The sequence below is a fragment of the Salvia hispanica genome, chromosome 1 (assembly GCF_029641045.1).
Source record: "Salvia hispanica isolate PSC_SH4W2 chromosome 1, Shi_PSC_v1, whole genome shotgun sequence".
NCBI classification, from domain to species: Eukaryota; Viridiplantae; Streptophyta; class Magnoliopsida; order Lamiales; family Lamiaceae; genus Salvia; species Salvia hispanica.
This window is the reverse complement of record NC_142692.1, coordinates 64,561,316-64,581,050: the sequence shown is the minus strand read 5'-3', so window position 1 is coordinate 64,581,050 and position 19,735 is coordinate 64,561,316. Positions and strand designations below refer to the sequence as shown.

General features: G+C 37.0%; 1 protein-coding gene, 2 long non-coding RNA genes and 1 pseudogene across 3 annotated transcripts; 2 read left to right on the top strand and 2 right to left on the bottom strand.

The window, feature by feature from the left end:
- The first annotated feature begins 302 nt into the window (after positions 1–302).
- On the top strand, positions 303–1,051 carry LOC148934392 (uncharacterized; annotated as a pseudogene).
- Positions 1,052–1,477: 426 nt separating this feature from the next.
- Positions 1,478–2,441, bottom strand: LOC148934391 (uncharacterized). Its single transcript, XM_089062288.1, is given in 3 exon segments — positions 1,478–2,050; positions 2,246–2,402; positions 2,404–2,441. Coding segments are annotated over 3 exon segments (768 nt in total).
- Positions 2,442–9,822: 7,381 nt separating this feature from the next.
- Positions 9,823–11,116, bottom strand: LOC125224062 (uncharacterized). The gene is made up of 3 exons (XR_007176819.2): positions 10,977–11,116; positions 10,407–10,901; positions 9,823–10,006 (listed from the first exon to the last, which is right to left on the bottom strand). It is a non-coding gene; the product is annotated as an uncharacterized LOC125224062 (long non-coding RNA).
- Positions 11,117–11,284: 168 nt separating this feature from the next.
- On the top strand, positions 11,285–14,697 carry LOC125224063 (uncharacterized). Its single transcript, XR_007176821.2, has 3 exons — positions 11,285–11,423; positions 12,883–12,944; positions 14,445–14,697. It is a non-coding gene; the product is annotated as an uncharacterized LOC125224063 (long non-coding RNA).
- Positions 14,698–19,735: the final 5,038 nt, after the last annotated feature.

Sequence of the window (19,735 nt, the reverse complement as noted above, 5' to 3'; positions counted from 1 at the left end):
ACAATTAAAATCTAATTAGTCTTAAAATTTTCAGATAAAAATAAAAATAAAAATTCACCCACCCCGGGTCCCCAACTAGCAAATTCATTCCATCCGTCCCTCTCTCTCTCATCTCAACAACTCTCTCTCTATTTTGAAAAACCCTAGATTCACAATTAACTTCTTCTCTTCGCCGACCCTTCCTTCTCTTCCCCTAAATCTTTCTCTTCATCCCCTTAATTGCTTCGTCGTCATTGTGGGAACGTTGGCGGCGTTAGCCCATCATCTCTAGCCGCCCTATCTCTCTCGATTTCAATTGTACCATGGACGATTGTAACCCAAATGCAGAGGGTTGGGTGAATCCTCGCCGCCCCCTCACGGTGCAACACCCTCGTCGCGGTGAGCTCGCTGGCAATGTTGGCCCATCATCCCCAACCTCAGTTTCTCTCCACCCTCTCTGCGCCACGGACGATTGCAACCCAAATGCAGAGGGTTGGGTGAATCCTCGCCGCCCCCTCACGGTGCAACGCCCTCGTCTCGGTGAGCTCGTTGGAAACATTGGCCCATCGTCTCCAGCCTCAATTTCTCGAAATTCCCCCTGTACCGCAAGCGATTGTAACCCAAATGCAGAGGGTTGGGTGAATCCTCGCCGCCCCCTCACGGTGCAACGCCCATCGTCTCCAGCTGCCTTAGTTTCTCTCGATCATCTCTGTATTGTGACAGAGAACAATCGAAATGATGATAGCTGGGTTCAACCTCGCTGCCCCCCCCCCCCCCCCACCCCACCGCGACACCACCCCCACCTGAATTTGAGCTTTTCGGTGGCTGGATCGACAAATGTCACATGGATTTGGGCACTTACGATGATTCAGCCAACAAAAAGAGAGAGCGCAGATCAGAGAGCATAAGCATGGATGATTCTTACTTCGATGAACTCCCTCCTCACCCATGGCCTATGGAAGGTGAAAGTTGGGATAGGGCAGTAGCAGAGGCTGAGGAACATTGTGCAGCTTTGTTTGGTAGTGACTATACAAGATACCATCCAGGAAATCCACCATCTAACGAGCCTTGACAATCTTCCTTGGTGAGGTAGATTTTTCATTAATTTGTTCTTGTGGTGTGTTGAAGAATTAATACGCTGTTGGAGTTGAATAGATTAGTTTGTTGCTGTTGTTGTGGTGTGTTGGATGAATTATTATGTTGTGGTTGTTGGGGCTGCACAGATTAATGTGTTCTTGTTTGTTGTGGTTATTTGGCTTGTGTGTGCATTGGTTTATATGGTGTGTGTGCAACAATGAATTCATTTACAAAAACACATCATGCATCAACTTCTGCCCTACAAAATCATTGACAAAAACTGATTATGCATTATCCTATTCATTAGAAAATCCATTTACAAAAACACATTCTACTTAAGCTTTAGCACTACCAAACCATTGACAAAAAACTGTTAATGCAGTATCTTATGCATTATAAAATCCATTGACAAAAACAACATTTATACCAAAACATAGATGCACCAATCTTCACAGTCAGCAACCTTTGTCTTCACATACCTATAGCCCTGATACTCCAATCCTTCAATGCTATCCTCTGCTCGGAGATAAGAAATGCATTCATTGAACAACTCTAGTGGAACTTGTAAGTTCTCAGGAAGTTGTCCACTTCTCCTTAATGATGCTTTCCCCATGTGTGGAATTTTGTAGCAATTCTGGCCCTTCAGCCTCATTATCTCTAGCATACAACTTTGCAATGATAGGAATACATTGTCTAGAGTCACAGGGCATAAGTCATGGAAAGACTTCTCCACTGCCTTAACTAAATCATCTATGGTGTTGCATGCAGTCTGCAATTGCAATGATTGTATTGCTCTAAACCAACCCAAATCATTAACGTCAGTATCGGGCGAGTTTGGGGGTTGCTGCACTAGTTGTATATTGAAACCATTTTGAGTGGCAGCAGCCCTAAAATCTGGGTCATGATTTGCTATGTGTGGTTTTGCATTGTCTTGTTGAATAGTGATAAACTTACTTTTGCCTTCAGGCCATTTCTCCATTATAGTTGGGATGACCTGAATCCATAAACAATGAACGCATGCATCAAAACATTTATTCCACAATTATATGAAATGCATATATGTATGTCTTTATTGCACAAATATGCAAAGATTTTCATTGTATCATCAAATAATTGATGCACTGAAATGCAACAGATTGTGCATGTATAAAATGCGTATATAGAAAGAGATATAGAATTCATACATTACCTTATTTATTATGCATTGCTTAGTGACCTCTTTGGTGATGCTTGCAATAGGCTTAGTCTCTAAAGTACCTGCACATCTGTTTTTGTTGTTTCTTTTTGCTGGAACTTGTTCCGTGAATGGGAAAATGCCTATTTTTCCATCAAATAGAACCTCTCCATTGTCTGAACAGTGATCAGGTAACAGCGCACATAAACATGATCTTCGAGATGTAATTTTTGTTTCTACAAGTGCGATGTGGTTCATCCTCTTCCGGTGCCAAATAGTATCGTTGGGATCCTTTAGTGATGTAGAACCACTTCTCGTCTATGTGGACAGTATTGTGCATGTTCCTAAACAAGATCTTGTTTAACATTCTGTCAAGTTCTATGGCTTCTAGTGTAAATGTCAATCTTAAAAGCTTGTTTGGGGCTGTTAAGTCAGGACATATTGCTGAAGTATGTGACCTAATCAGCCCAGCGCCCACTCACCTCCATACTGTCGATTTACTGCATCCTAATCCAATCGCTAAACTTCTAATGTTGGATTTTTTCGAATAATGCAGACTTTTCATCAAGGTTATATCAAAGTGAATTCTTTTTGCATGTGTGGTCTTCTTCCTATTCACTAATTGTATTGCTTTACCTTTGTCTTGTTGTTGTTTTGCAGCATTCCAATATCTTGAGATAGTTTGTCTTGACATACCGAACTTTTGCTGAGCTTCCTTGATGGTGCCACGAGGGGGTTTTCCGTTCACGCACTTTCCGAGGATGAATTGGACGACCAAGTTCTTCGTTTATGTGGAATACTCCGTGTGACCCATTCTGCAAATTCTGTAATGAAGTGACGAATGTTGAAATGAAATTGCAGAAATGAAGTTGTGAAGATATATATTGAAGTCTGTGAAAAACTTATTGAAGTCTGTGAAAAACTTGTAGGCGCCATATTTCTGAATTTTTGTTTTCTCCGTTGGCGGCAGTTTAAATTTTTGAAATGCTATGTTAAATGTATTCGCAGGTTACATACAGTAATGAATGAAATGTTTGTTTATTCTATTCAAGGAAATGTTTGTTTATTCTGTTCAATAAAATGTTTGTTTATTTGGGAATTTTGTTTTGAATTCCAGGACACGTATATAAACTGGACTAAATTAGGAGTATAAAATTAAATTAAAATATTTTTGAAATTATAAAGTGAAATTCAATTCATAAACTAATTAAAATAAAAACAAATTTAGATTTGAATTTCATATAGAAATAAAAAGTAATCCTACTACTCCACTTCAGAATAATATTACAATATTACTACTAGTCAAATCACTTCATCCACTATCCACTTAATTAGCAACCCACTTAAAACACTAATCTCTTCTTTCTTAACCTCTGTGCCCAAAAGTTGTGACTCAACTTTTATGGGACGGAGGGAGTACGATTTTCCAGGTAAGGGCGCGGCTGAGATTACGGAGTCGGATATGACGATGACCTCTGTGTCGTCAGAGATAGTAATCACTTCATTAGGGCTCTCAACCTTAACGTCATTTAAGCCAAAGTAGCACGCAAGAAGGTTGAATTTCGGCTCGTCACTATAGAAATATGCGGCGGCAGATGCGTCCCTCTTAGATTTTGCATACATAGAACATCATTATGTGAGTACTTCCATATTTAAATGAGTTTTGCCATAAAAATAGAACAATGGAAAGGTACACACCTTGAAAATAAGCTTCCAAGTCGACGGTTCGGCAGTCACCACCCGGGCTTCCATATTCCACTGCACTCATTTAGTTTGAATAAGTTTCTTAAACCGTTTGTGTCGGGCCCGCAGTAGTTGAACACAGATCGAAATTTCTTCGGAAGTGAGGTCGGCACCAAAAGGTGGTTTCATGATCGAACATAAGCTGCGCAGCACATCATCGGGAACATTTCCATTCTCCCGTGTACGATCCCTCCTCAGAGATATCAACGTTGAAAGAAGCATGACATCCATTTCTCGCGTCCACTTACCTCGGTAGAAGAACATATCTTGTTGAGGAACTTCAAAATCCATCTCCACAACAGGTTAATTGTTTTGCATAATGCCTTTGTTGGGGGTTGTGTGCACTTATACAATGCGTTTGGACTACACCGGTACATCTAGTTTCATTTATGGGGTATGGTTGTGCAATTAATATGTTTTAGCTCTATCTCTAGTCTACTTCCTAAACGGCGCCTACCTCGTTCTGTACTATGAATTATCAACGAGGTAGGGAGGATTTACTCAGCAATTAATTATCAGAAAAACAAAACACACACAAAGTACTCCTTTAGTTTTGTTAGATATGAATGTGTCCATCTTCTAAAAATCACACATTTCTAATATGAGAGGCACGTGTTGCATACTAACTTTGGTGCTTCATCGGTGGCATTTTTCCAGTCAATCATACACCGACATGCATATAGGCAAAGCATATTGCCGTAAAATAATACATGCTATATAAGTTAGCAGAATCTTGAAAATAAATGCAGACAATTTACAATTGTGATCATCATAATTCCTCCCTCTGTGGAAAATTAATTATTTGTATATATGACATGTTAACTTGCCTCCAATAATCAGCGATAGTTTTGTAGAAAGAGTCGGTTTTTAATAAATATATGATACTCCTTGACGTATACTTATTTGTTATTAGTTTAGTTTTAGGTGTGATTTTTAATAATGTAACTAATTACCCACATGAGCAATTTTTATTACTTTATATGAAAGCATCCATCTATTTTATGAATCTATGTGACTTTATGTTAATCTACCTGATATTTAAATTAATTCTTTGCAAACCCTCATAACATTAATTCAGTAGCCAATCCATATTGTTCTAAGTTTTAAAAAAAGGAATCCTATGTGCATAGTGTTTGACTATAATCAATGAACCAATCCATATTGATTCTTTGATTCAGTGAATACCACAGACTCATTTTTTACTCTGCTAAAGTAGCTGACAATCTTTTAATTCATGGGCCATTTGATTCTGCGGAAATGCAGGCGGTAGGCGTATGAATTTACAATTCCACAGCCTCATTCACACGCATAAACCAACCCTCTGTTCTCTTTATGAAATTGCAGTGAATTGGTACTTCAAATCTAATCGTTGATACAGAGCTTATTCGTGCGTTGTTTATGTTAAATACCCAATTCTCCCAACTCATCAGCCCACCACAAATCAACTATCAAAACACGAAGCATTTGTAGGATTGGCTACAACAGAGCTATGGACTGTTTTAGACTCCCTTCTTTCATGAAGAAGTTCAACGTGGATGAGAGTTCGAACTAGTTGGTAAGGATTAGATTAAAGTTCAGATTGGTTTGGGATGTATATATAACACATATTCAATCTTGCAGAGACTACCACCGAAGTTTGTTGCGCTACATGGGGCGGATCTCCCCTTCGACTGCCGACTCGTGAGAGAACGGAGAAGGAGTTGGCCTGTGCGCCTACTCAAGATTGTGAGTGGCTGCCATTTCCATGCCGGTTGGCCCGAATTCCGAATCATTAACAACATCGTCCACGATGATATTCTAACATTCACTTTGGTCGACGTTGGTACGTTCCATGTGAAGCGGTATAACCCCCGGCTGAGTGATGTACAATGTATGCATATCGGTTCAACGTCGAAGGGGTATGTTGTAATTCAAATTCATCGCAGGCGTGTAGCCTTTTTGATTAATAAAGACTTTATTTTCATATGTAACAAATGAGCAGATGTCCTAGAGTGTGACTCCGACCACAGCAGCGTGCCGGATGTTGATACGTCAGACGATTACGAGCCTTCAGAGGCCGAAGTGGAGTCCTCGGATGAAGATGGCTATGCTCCCGAACACGGTGGTGTGGGTGACGATGGCTGCCCAACTTTCGTGGTCACCCTTGACCGCTCGAATATAAATCGTTCATTGGGGATACCACTTGCTTTTTGGCGTCGCCACCGGATGAATGCACTACAGGACCCCGTGTACTTCAATGTGAACGGAGACACATGGTACATCGTCCTCGATTACAACGATCACAAGATTTGGGTGAAGAGAGGATGGTATCTGTTCAAGTATGGCAACAATCTGGTGGCCGGTGTTCGATGCCATTTCAAGCTCATAGACCGTAACGAAGTCCAATTCTTTGTATGGTTTGATCGTCCGTAGGAGGTACAAGGGTCAGCGACACGTAGGCAGCAGCTAGTAGTAGTAATTTGCGTTTCTTTTTCGGAGCTCGGTAATAGGTGACATTAATTCACCCAATTTTCCCTTTCATCTTGGTTTTAGATGTTTGATAGTAGTACTCGATCGGTTGTATGGCTAGTGATCGTTTTGCTCCATGTATCACCGGCCTTTAATGGAAATCAGTATCGCTGTGTTTGCCAATATTGTTGCCATTAGTATATTGGATCAGTAGTAATTATGTTTGTTGCATATCGTGACGAATTTGGTGCTAATGCGAAAATCCACTATTGGAAAACTAGAATAAAGCAGTCATCTTTTATATCCAAACATGTCAATTTCATGAAAATTAGTCTACAATCAACTGAATAATGTCTGATTTTACTGAAAATTAGAATAGGTTCGAAAGGAAACGTCTGCACAATCTAAGTTACTTATGGTGTCGTTCTGCCCACATTGCCCTGGCCAAATCATCGCGTTTCTTCGTCCACGATGCAGATGGTTCGACGCTGCTAATATGCCCCCCCGGCTGCTGGCTCAATGTCGCTTTCATCGTCATGTCAGCCTCATTATCCAACTCCGCCTTGACCGAATCATTAGCCATTTGACTCCTTATGTAGTTATGTAGCATGAAACAAGTGATAATTAGTCCAGTTTGCACATCTATTGGATAGAAACTTGCCGATCTGAGTATTCCCCATCGCATCTTCAACTCAGCAAATGATCGTTCGATCACATTCCTTGCTTTCGTGTGTCTTAAGTTAAACAACTCTTCTGGATTTTGTGGGGCCCGTCTCCCGACGCCCCATTCTTTTAGATGGTAGCGCACGCCTTTGTATGGTGTCAAACGGCCCCTTAGAGTTACAACTGAAAAACATGCACACGTCACTCATACCATATTTAATTTGAAGGTAAAAATTAGATAAGTAAAATCCTTTGCAAAGAGAGTTTACAAATTGCAAATTGCAGTCACCAAATAATTTCACTAGGAAATTAGTTACTTAAGTTAAATTGAGTGTCACAATTTTATGCAGTGGATTTTTGTTGTACTTATGGGAAATTGTTTTTACTATGTCGAAACCAATTTTAGGTTTTTGGGTCAACTTTCTCTGTTGTCTCTCTTGTCAAATATGGATTACAATTCACCTCAAAATTCTCCTTAAAATCATGGTTTGATCTAAATTCATGATTTTTTTACTGTAAGATGATTGTCATGACAATCACTACAATACTAGGGTAGTTTTGATAATTTGAGTAGTTTTGAAATTTGACGTGTGTGGGAATTATAATGTCTTACCCATACGAAAATAGAATGTAGGTTGTAAATAAAGTATATGTTGTGCTGTAAAAAATCACTAAAATAAATGGTAGAAAAATAATGATAAATGAGATAATTTAGCTATTGGGTCATAGAGCGTTTTTGTTGTGCTAAAATTAAATTTGTGGTCTTATTTGGGCTTATATTTCATGGACTTTTTTCTCTTTAATATAGCTATTGGGTCATACCTCAATCGCTCATAAAATCTTAGGTTGATAAAACATATGCCATCCATCCCATCAAAATATGCGTTATATTCATTTTAGTCTGTCCTAGCAAAATATGAACTTTCCTTAATCACCGGGACAAGTGATTAAAAATTTTAAAAACACCAACTATTGAACATACATGTGGGCTCCACATTAATAATATTTAAATGTTTAAAATTATTCATATTTAGAAATTGGTCTTATTTTGGTGGAGTGCCCAAAATAGTAAACTTGTCTGTTTTTTTTGACGGAGGGAGTAAGTTTTTTAAAAATTAAATGACTCCAAACAAAATGACCCGTGATCTTACAATTTGCAAAAAAATTAATTTTTTTTAAGTAACTTAGTTGTTTATTTAATTTTGTGGGATGTACTAGTAGGGATATCAATTAGGCTAACTTGATCGAGTTCAGGCCAACCCACTCGATTTGCCGGGCTATTTGGATGGTGGCTATTCACGTTATGAAGTTTTCGTGTCATAAATTTTCAATCCTAACCCTAACCCATTGGGCCACTCAGGCCTAAAAACTTTCGAAAATAATTTCATGTATCAAAATTTTTCTCTAATTGATTTTAAATTTCAAATATTTTTCTTCTTCTTAGTTTTAGAATCATATAAAATCTTCAAATTTTCATAATTTTCTTTAATAATAGTTGGGAGAAGACTTTCATCTCGATTAACATAAACAAAGATAATTCAAAATTAAATCAATCAATTTGAATTAAAGCTTGTGTCCGTGAATTATTTTGGATTGTTCATAATTAATTCTCCGTGGAAATTAAAAATCATATCTTACATGAATCATTATTAAAATGATAAATATATTGAGATTTTTAATGGATTAATTCTTAACTTTATCTTGATTGGCGTTGGTGGTGGTAGGACAGATAATGAGACGATGGAATAATGAGTCGAGGTGGAACTTGAAAGTTAATAGTGTGGGGTCAAGTGGAAAAGTGTAGAATGTAATAATTGTGAGTATGTGACACTTGAAATTCAAAAATACAAAAAACCCCTAAAACTTACTCCTCCGTCCCTGAAAATTTGCCACTTATTTCCATTTCCCATGTCCCTAAAAATTTGCCACATTTCACTTTTACCATTTTTTATAGTAGATCTCACATTCCACTAACTCATTCTCACTCACATTTTATTATTAAACTAATACTCCCTCCGTCCCAAGGTATTAGACCAACTTTCCTTTTTGGACCCAACATATTAGACTCATTTCCTTTTTTAGCAAAAAGCATCTATCTTATTCTATTCTCCACCTACTTTTTTCTCTCTTCTCTCCCCTACTTTTTCCCTCTCTCATACTTTACTCTCTCCACTCTAACTATTTAAATATCAATTCCTTAAATCATGTGCCCAAAAGAAGTGAGTCTAATACTCCGGGACGGAGGGAGTATATAAATGTAGGACCCACGTGCCATCAACTTCTTAAACTCACTTTCTATTAGTACATTTTTTAAAAACCGTGTCAGATCAAATGGTGACAAATTATAAGGGACAGATGGAGTAATATTTTTTAATTTAAAAGTTGCAATCTGTTTGGACCAACCCGTTTAACCCGTTTTGTATTCGGGTTACAAAATTACAGCCCTAATGTGACACCCCGAATTTTTGTTCGCTTTTATCGAGATAAATCAGATTTAGTAGCATAATTAATTTCTTTTAGAAGCCGCGTGGATTGGTAATTTTTGGAATATCGTGTGATCTCAACCTTTAAATACTAAGTATTTTATTTTGGGAATGAAGTGCAAGAATAAATTACAAGTGGTGCTCTTATTAAGTTAGCATTAAAGTACTTGTGAAGAGCAAGAATATTGGATGCAAAAGAAAAATATTAGAGAATGGCTTGCTTGGAGAAAATAGGATTCAAGGAGTATTATTTCAAGAATGATGGAGATACAAATAGAACATGCTATACAAGTTGTAATATGTGAATGGAAGGGACAACACATCCCAAGCTACTCTACCCTTCCTAACTACACAAAAGATTACATCCTTCTTTTCCTCTCTCCGCCTCGTTTCCACCCCCACAAAGCTCCAAAGGGACAACCAGGTTACACCAAGGATCCTGCAAAGGTGATACACCAAAAGGGTATTAGAAATGGATCAACAAAAAGTAGAGCCTTGGAGCTTCATCAAAATGGTAAAATGCCAAGTTGTATTAGATTATGCATTGCATCATCATCCTGCCAGAGTGGAGGAGAAAAACAAAGTAACAAGGGCCATGATCTCATCAAAGATACCTTGACTTTCACAAATTAAGTAAAGAAACATTATACCAAGGCCGAAAAAGAGATAGAGCTGGCAGCCCCAAAATAGGAGTCTCTTTGCCCCCAAGACGTGCACAATTAAGTAAAGAAGCATGATGCCAAGAAAGAGATGGAGCTGGCAGCCAAAAATAGGAGGCTTTGCCCCAAAGTTTCCAACACAAGAGACCAAGTTGAGGCCTATATAAACTGCCTTCTCACCTCCCTTTTCCTCTACCACTTTGACACTCCAAATTTCACAAACATAAGCATTTCAGCGAGGAGTAGAGAGGAGGGCGAGGAGAGGCAGCGGCAACGCGGAGGAACAGCCGCATAAACCGAGGATTCACCAAGTGAGGATAAATTGCTCAAGGCAAGTGATGTCAAAGCGAATAATTGATGTAACACCCCGACTTTTGGACATCTTTTAAGCTCTTCTAAAAGGAACGCCGAATGGCTAGACAAAATTTTTTTTAACAAGATGATCGTTAAGACGATCAAAGGAGAATTTGGACATTTAAGATCGATCAAGAGAAATTTTCGAATTTCGTTTAAGTACAAAAGAATTGAAGTCCAAATAAACAATCAAGTCCACAATGATATAAAATACAAGTATTGGGCTATGTCTATTTTTTCTCTTGAGCCCAAATTCTTTTATGCTTGGCCCAATAGCTAGAGAATCAGCCACTTGATGCCCACCTATCCCCTTCCCACTTCCTGCAGTGAACAAACAAAGACATTTAATACCAAGGAGGACCAGCAAAAATAAAACAAATATGACAAACCTCCTACCTGTGAAATATTTTTAGCTCCAACCTCAGCCCCTCTTGCACCGACAGCTTCAGTGTGTCCTACACATCAAACAAAATCAGTTAGGGGACAGCCCCTTAATGTTATGCAGTACTTACCCAAAATGAGCTTGATATGCCTAAAGAAGGCTTGAAAAGGGGAGTCAACTCCTAGCTCAAAATAGTTGATCCCCACCTGCACAAAATCTGCTCCCAACAGACTTAGCAAGAAGCCAATAGAGCAGATTTGCTCTCTGCACACACCCCTTGACCAAATCCCAACCAACTCCAGAATTTAGTATATATATATAGGTGCACAGCTCTAATCGTTTCCTTAGTGATACAAAATCCTTTTCACCACCATAACCAAGAGAGAGTGTTAGGTAAAATGAGCTGCCTTGCAACTCCAGCTTCAACCAAATCCAACAGCCACCCCAAGAAAGGAAATCAGGTATCCACACTCTCGTCCTTCTATCTTCATGCATCTCAAAGTTAGAATAGGAAAGCATGAATCATCTTAGAGAAAACATTTCAGTATGCTAAGATTTAGTTGAACAGTAATAGACTAGCACCCTCTCTGCATTATTACGGACATCATAGTCGGCTCAAGAACATAGAAGCATGGCTATAGGAACCTCATAACAGTAGCAACTATGGGACATATACCATATAGATTAAAACACCTTTGAAACCAAGCTTGATCAAAACATAGGTGTGCATAACAAGTAGATGCTTTAAAAATCACATAGCCACTGCCCAAGTCCCAACAAAATGCTTAGTAATGAAGGGGGTTAAAAGAACTTAGCTTTAGAGAGAGAAGCTGTCCGGCGGTGGTCGAGCAACGACGGAGGCAGCCGACGCGGGTCGCCGGCATCGGTGTGACTGCCTCGCGAAGAGGGCAGCGGCGAGCGGCGAATGACGGCGATGGAGAACTCGTCGGAGGGAGCCGAGAGAGGGCTGGAGCCCCGACGGGCGTGAGTCACCAGAGAACGCCGGAGGAAGAGAGAAAGGCGACGCCTTTCCCCTGTCGGCGATTTCGCCGGCAAAGAACGAAACGAGAGGAGGGAGTAAGCGGTGCTCGCTTCTTCAATTTAGGGATTTTTGAAACTGGACGAATTTGGGGAATGTGTACGAATTGGAGAAGGGAGGCGAAGCGGGCGACACTCCGGTGACGCAGAGAGACGGCGATTTCGCCGGAGAAGAGTGGGGCGTGAGGGAGAGACGCCGCTGTGTTGCCTCCAAATTGGGGATTTTCTAATTTTGAGTTGTTGTAGAAGAGAGAAAGAGACCGATAGATGAAGGAGTATAATTTGGGCCTTCTATTAAATTAATTAGATTTGGGCCTAGAGGCTATAATGTTGGGCCCAAGTATTATTTAAGGAGTGGGTTATGGTTCTGGGCCAGTTAAATAACAAGGAATGGGTTGCCTAATTTAATTAGTTGGGTTTATAGATGAATTAATTAAGAGGGCCGATTAATTGTGAAGAAAAATACACCAATTATATGTCTAAATAGTTTGAGTCGAGAATTATTTATGAGAAGTTGGAATTTATTTAAGGATTGAGTTGGAGCTTAATTAATTAAATTCCGAATAATTTATTTAGATTCCGGGAAAATAAAGTAGTAAAGTGGGAGACGCGAAAGTCGACCGGCGTCGCCCCGCGACGCCTTGGGCGGCCACTAAGGAAATGGGAGGAAAGAGAGACGACGTTCTCGAGCCACGTAAATAATTAAGTTTAATAAAGAAGTGCCATTAATTAAATTTCCAAATTTAATTAATATGCAAGTTCTAAAATTTTCCAAGTAGTAAGCAAAGAATAAAAGAAATTAATTAGGGCATGCATTCCTATAAATATGAGATTTTGTCTCGAGTCTAATTAGTATGTTGTTATGTTATGTTTTTCACAAAGGACTATCTCCGCAAGTTAAGATCAGAGCAAGAAATTCAAGTAAAGGAAATTAAGCGAACAAGGTGGGCTTTTCTAACCTACACTATGATTGTGGGCTTTCTATTTAAGATACGAATGATGCCTTTAAGTTTAAAGTACAACTTTTATGAAAAGTGTTATTGTGAAATGATACTACGTGAGCTTTGTATGATATGCTTTGAGTTGTTTACGTTCCCAGTATGTTTTGCAGTTCAGTTATTTACATTCTCATTATGAATGCGCTTTCTGTTATTCAAGTTATCAGCGTGTTTTGTCTTGCCAAGTTTTGTTTTGAACTTTGTCTATCTGTTTGTCTAGCAAGGGCCCTAATAGACCAGTTCAGTTTAAGCGAATCTGGGTCTGTAAGTGGGGTAAGCTCATACATACCCAGTTCACACAGTTTCAGATATGGCCTTAGTTCCAGGAAAAATAGACTGCAGTCACAGATTTTACTTAGAAAATGCTTATAGTGTCCTCGGGCCTTTAAGATAAAAACCCCGAGCAGTAGTGGCTTGACAAAACTAGTTCCTTTTCAGTAAAAAAATATTTCGGCACGTGTCCACTGAGTACACCAAGTACTCAGCCCTGCATATGTTTTAAAAATGTGCAGGTTGGGCAGCGATGACGGCGGGCGGTGTTGAGCATAGACAAATGAAGATCCTTCGATAGAATAGTACTTGGATGCGTCGTGTCTCCATACACGATGTCATCTGCTCTTTACTCTTCCGCTGCAATGTAAAAGTCGAGTTTACACTCCTTGTATTATGCACTCTGATTTATACATATATTCCAAGTTATTTCAGTTCATGTTCAGTCGTGCCACAGTTTCCCCCTTTCTTCCCCGCTTCTTTCATCCTCCCCTAGTCGCGATCAACCGGGCTTTCTATCCTTAGAAAGTGCGGTCGTGACAATTGAATTGAAGAATAAGCATATCAGGTGGGCTTTCTTTTAATATCCAGCACATTAGTGTGGGTATAAATCAAATACTTGCGAAATTATGAAAAATCATCTTTTCTCAAAATGGAGCTATGATTCTTTTCAAATTGTTGTCATGACATAAATGTTTGTTTTGATGAATTGAATTGAATAGAATGGAATGGAATGGACGGAATGATGGGTGACTGTGGGAGACTACCATCTCCCGAGCACTTGACTGCAATGGAATGATGGGTGACTGTGGGAGACTACCATCTCCCCGGCACTTGACTGGAATGGAATGATGGGTGACTGTGGGAGACTATCATCTCCCCGGCACTTGACTCGAATGGAATGATGGGTGACTGTGGGAGACTACCATCTCCCCGGCACTTGACTAGAATGGAATGGAATGGAATGCTGAATGAATGGGATGATAAATGATGAATGAACTTAGTCTGCAGTCGAACTTTAGCTCACAAAAGAACTTAGTAAGCTCGGGCCTTTTAAGAAAAACCCCCGTGTGTTACTGTGATGGCTTGACAATTATATATTGTATGTTTTGCTTTTCGGCCCGTGTCCACTGAGTACTCCTGTACTCAGCCCTGCATGTATTTATAAATGTGCAGGTTGAACGTCAAGAGGATGGAATGATGATCGGAGTCGATGCAATTAAATAATCAAGTGGATCTTCCAACGATTCGTGTCTTCGTACACGAAGTCGTTTAGTAAGGACTTATTCCGCTGTGCTTTTGTGAAGTGAGAATTGTAGAATCTCACCATCAACTCGGATTTATTTGAGAATATGTTTATTCTATTTTCAAGACCATGTAATGAAATACTTGACTTCTATGATATCAATTGACTTGGCCTTTGTGCAAATTCTCAAGTTCTAGCCCTTTTCTTTCCCCGCTTCTTAAATCCCTCTCATTAGTCGCGGTTTACCCGCTTTCGCTATCCTTAGCAAAATACGGTCGTGACACCTAACCCGCTAATTTACCGGATTATTCGGGCCAACCAACGAATTTCGGAATCCCTATATACTAGTCTCCATCAGCAGATTTCACACGCGTCTACGGAGTCGATCGCTTTACTATACATGAAAAAAATATTTTTAAAATTATATGGTCAAATATGGGCCACCAGATCCTAAAATTAGGTTATTCATATTTTAAGTTATCAATTGATTATATCTTATTTATAATGTTGTTTTTTAGTATCCTTGCCTATAGGAAACTAATTTTCGATGGATATTATGTTTTGAAAGTAATTGAGTTATTTGTTATTTTATGTTGAGTATTTGTTTGTTCTAAGTTTTATTTCAGTTATTGCGATCCTTGTTTCTGGTGGACTGAGGCTTTGGATTATTTAATAATTGCTTCATCCATAAATCTCTTTCAAGCAATTTTTTCAACCGAACTTTTTATTTTCATTCAATCCTTCTTTTATTAGAGCATCTCCAATCATTTACACTAAACTCAAACTCATTTTAATGTAAATGGCACACCAAATATGATTTTATTCTAACCATTTACACTAAACTCAAACTTAAAAGAATATTCTCTATATTATGCCTTTTTTACTCACAAAATTTGAAAAACTTTTAAGTTTTGGTTTAGTCTAAACCAAAAGATAGGTATTTTTTTCTCAAAAATAAAAAATGTGATTGTTTTTGAGTACTATTGGGACTAAATATCTATCTCATTTTAGGCTTTAGAGTATCCTTGGAGATGGTCTTACAATGTATATATATGTATATGGGTGTGATCAATTGCTAGCTTTCTTAAATTGCTAACTATGTTAACTCATCAACGCAGTGTATAAAAATATAAACACAATAATATTAAAATGTCAAAATATAATTTTGATGACATTTTTAATATAATGCGTTAATGAGTTAGCAAAGTAAGCAATTTAAAAAGGTAGCAATATAATATACCCTAAGTTGTATGCATATACGTGTGTTTTATATAAATTTGAGGACTACATGCACTTCAACTGAAAAAAAGAACATTGTCGAGAGCAAGAATTGCCAACTACTAAAACAATTAGGAGTACATTTTATATGCTGTTCAAGATTGAATATGAAATAAACATATACTGGTACTAATCATATGATTTGTACTCCCTCCCTTCCGTCCCTGAAAATTTATCATTTATTTCCTTTTTTGCCCTTCTCTAAAAATTTATCACCTTTTACTTTTATTATTTTTTATAGTGGATCTCATATTCCACTAACTCATTCTCACTCACATTTTATTATAAAATTAATATATAAAAGTAGGACTCACATGCCACCAACCTTTTCAACTCATTTTCTATTACATTTTTTAAAACTCGTGCCGGATCAAATGGTGACAAATCATGGGGGACGGAGGGAGTACTATATTTTTAAGATAAAAGAAAGTTTAGCCGATAAATTCAAAAAGAGAAATTAAAGCAAAAGTGATTTAATTGGCATTGCAAATTACAAATGTACCTTTGTCTTCAACCCCAACAACCACAGGACTGAATAATTTGCTTATGTCAGTATCTTAATTGTTTGTTTTATTTTGTTGGTGGGTAGGTGCGTGTCTAGATTACAATGGTGATATTGAGATTTTGATATGTTCATATTTGTGAAGGCATTGATTGGACTCGTAATTATTTTTGCCGTTATAAAAGAAGCATATCACGTTAAGATAAAGAAAATTATATTACAAAAGAAAGTGTGGAATCCAAGAATATTAATGGGACAAAACATAATACAGTAGAAAGAACCTTAAGAAATTAAGATTCACAAGAATTAATTGGTAAAACGCATAGGTGAATGATTTTTGGTGGTCCTTGGACCCAATATGAATACAACAAAAATGTTGTTGGACAAGGGTTTAAAACCGTTATTGTAACCTGCAAATTGAATTAATATCATGTAAACAGTACTGACCATGATAAATCGCGTAAATATATAGGAGAAAATAAAAATATCCATGATTTGAAGTAAAAAGCGGGACAGGGAATAAGTAACGAGATTTGGGTTGTGAAAAAGAGTAGCTAAGCTAGTTAGTGGATGCTAACTAATTAGCAAAGAATTATTAAAGATGGATCAAAAACGCAAAAAGTTTCCTTTTTAGATTCAATTTGAAGAAGTAAAATCAAAGTAGATAATGTTGATGTGTAGTAGTATGAGGTTGACTTGGTTAATGATGAAGCGTGTGGTACTTAAAGGCGACAGAATTATCAACTATGTTATGTGTGGGCATACCACCTCAACCTCTATATGTGGATATCTAACTAGCTTTGCGTCTCCACTCTCTATCTCTATCTCTATCTCTATCTCCATCTGTATTTCTCATAGTATAGTATAGTATAGTATAGTAAAGTATAGTAGTGTAGTGTAGTGTAGTGTAGCGTAGTGTAGTCATGGACCAAAAATGGTGCTCACAAGGGGCTAAAGTTATTACTAAAACTAATTTTTAGTGTTTTTCTTCTATAAGATCTTACATTTTGTCCAAATTTTTATATAAATTATCAATAATATGAATAATCCAGAAATACTTTTAAACAAAATTAAAATCATATCTTCCATCAATATTATTTTCTTCGTCCAACCCTAATTGTAGTGTAGTATAGTACTATAGTATAGTACTAGTATACTCCCACCGTCCTACAAGAATATACACATGCGTTTTAATGCACAATTAATAAAGAGAGAAATAAAGAGGAAAAGTAATTAAAGTATTGTTAGTGGGGAATGAGACTCACCTTATTAGAGAGAAAAGAGTTTTCAGATTTAAAAAGTGAATTTTTTTGCGGGATGAGCTAAAAAGGAAAGAGTGTATATTATTGTGAGACGAATGGAGTATTATAGTATAGTACAATATAGTTTCTCATGTAGAGAACTACCATTATTTAATGAAGTGAAGACCTAAAAAATCAAACCCTAGAAAAGTTCAAGTTATTGATCGAGATGGGAATTGATTTACAAATATTGAGTTTCTAATCATTCGTACATTAGGGTATACTATACCTATTCCAATTATTAAATTAAAGAATTGAACATTTAATCTCGGATGCCATGCATAATCAAGCACAAGTTTGTTTAGACAAATCTTGATTTTCACTTATCATCATCTAGCATATAAAGATATCAAAATGATTAAGCAACCAATTAAATTGCTACACCACATTATGTAGCTACACAAGGAGTGGGCCTTGCTTAATTAAGCATGCATCATTTGACAAAAGTGATGTGCTGAATGATTACGAAGGAGAGAAAGGTAAAAGGAAAAATTGAAACAAAAGTCAATCAATGGTGTTGCGTTTATGATGTTGGGTTGGAAAGGGGAAACACAATATTGGTGTATATTAACTAATTAAATTAATTATTAATTAATGTGGTAAGTAAAAAGAGTAGATTTTGAGGCAGGCAAGAACCTTAATAGAGTGGGAGAGTCAATATTGTCATGCTAGATTTAGGTGCATCCCATCTCCATAAAAATATGTATATGTAAATATCATGACAAATAATTGATGTTCCTCACCAATCTAGACAATGGACCTCGGATTCCCTACACCATCAAATTTGCACAAAATTGGCAGCTTTTAAATTTCACTTTTACTATGTATGTTGCTTGGCGACTTATTCTATTTCATTTTTCTATAATTATATGTAAATATAAGTGAGGTATAGCTAGGCACAATTTTTCCCAAAAAATAATTCTCAGTGTAAAAACCTTTGGTGATTAATAAGTAAATTCTCTATGGTATCCTTAATCCTGACTTTAGCAGACAAAAATAGTCACTCTTATAAGATGATTAATTAAGTACTAGTAATCTTTTGATTAACCAAAACCCATCAATTTTATAATTGTAATTAGATCTTAAATTTTGCAATGAATCCATTATTTGTGCTTTTTTTCTTGAAATTTAATTATATATAATTATATATTTCATTTCTAACTTCTCTATTTACAATGAAAGTTCCGGTGCTAAGTTCTCCAATTATAACAAAATGTCGCGAATAGTTGTTGTTGCTTTTGGTGTTTTCTTTTGTCTGGATATTGATTCTGAATTCTGATGTCGTAAAATGTGTAATAAAGTTACCATTATATTTGTAGACACTAGATACAATAGCATTTCCTGATCCCAAGTTTATCAATACTAGGAATTTTATTGTACTAATTTAAAAAATACTCCACAATAGTGAGTATGTTATTGTCTATTATGTATAGTGGGAGAGGTTTTTCATATGTGAAAAACTGAAAATTAATAACGCTCGCTTGTATCCCACAAATTAAGAGTCGTTATATGAATCTATTATTTAAATTGGGACAATGTAACAACACGAATAAAGGATGTTTCAATTATGTGCCGATTTAAAATTTATCATAAATCAAATCATTGGTCATTTAGTCCAATGTTCCCATGACAAAAAAACATAACCTGATTTGTGTTAATAACTTTCGGATCTACACTAAAGGTTGCAAGAAAATTTATTGACTATTGAAGCTTGATCTCCATTGAAAAACGGGCCAATAAAATTGCCCTATGATTTGAAATAGCTAAAATTCTGAAGATATAACTAGATGCTCTTGATGATTAGGTCAAAAAGTAATTTGCATATATAGATAGTAGTATCATTAGACACTAGGAATCTTTATGATAGTAATATATATTCTAAAATTTAATTAATTTTTTGGTGGGAAAACCGTTATGATTAATATATATATATATATATATAGGGGAGCACTAGGGTGCCCCCTTAATTAGAGTCACAACGTACATCCAATCTGGTGCTGCCATGTGGCACAAAACATGCAATATTTTAAACACAAAAATGCAATCTAGTTGTACATGCATTTTCGCAGATTGCATTTTTGTTGTATGTAAATTGCATTTTATAGTGTTGAGTTTTGCATTTTCACATAAATTGCATTTT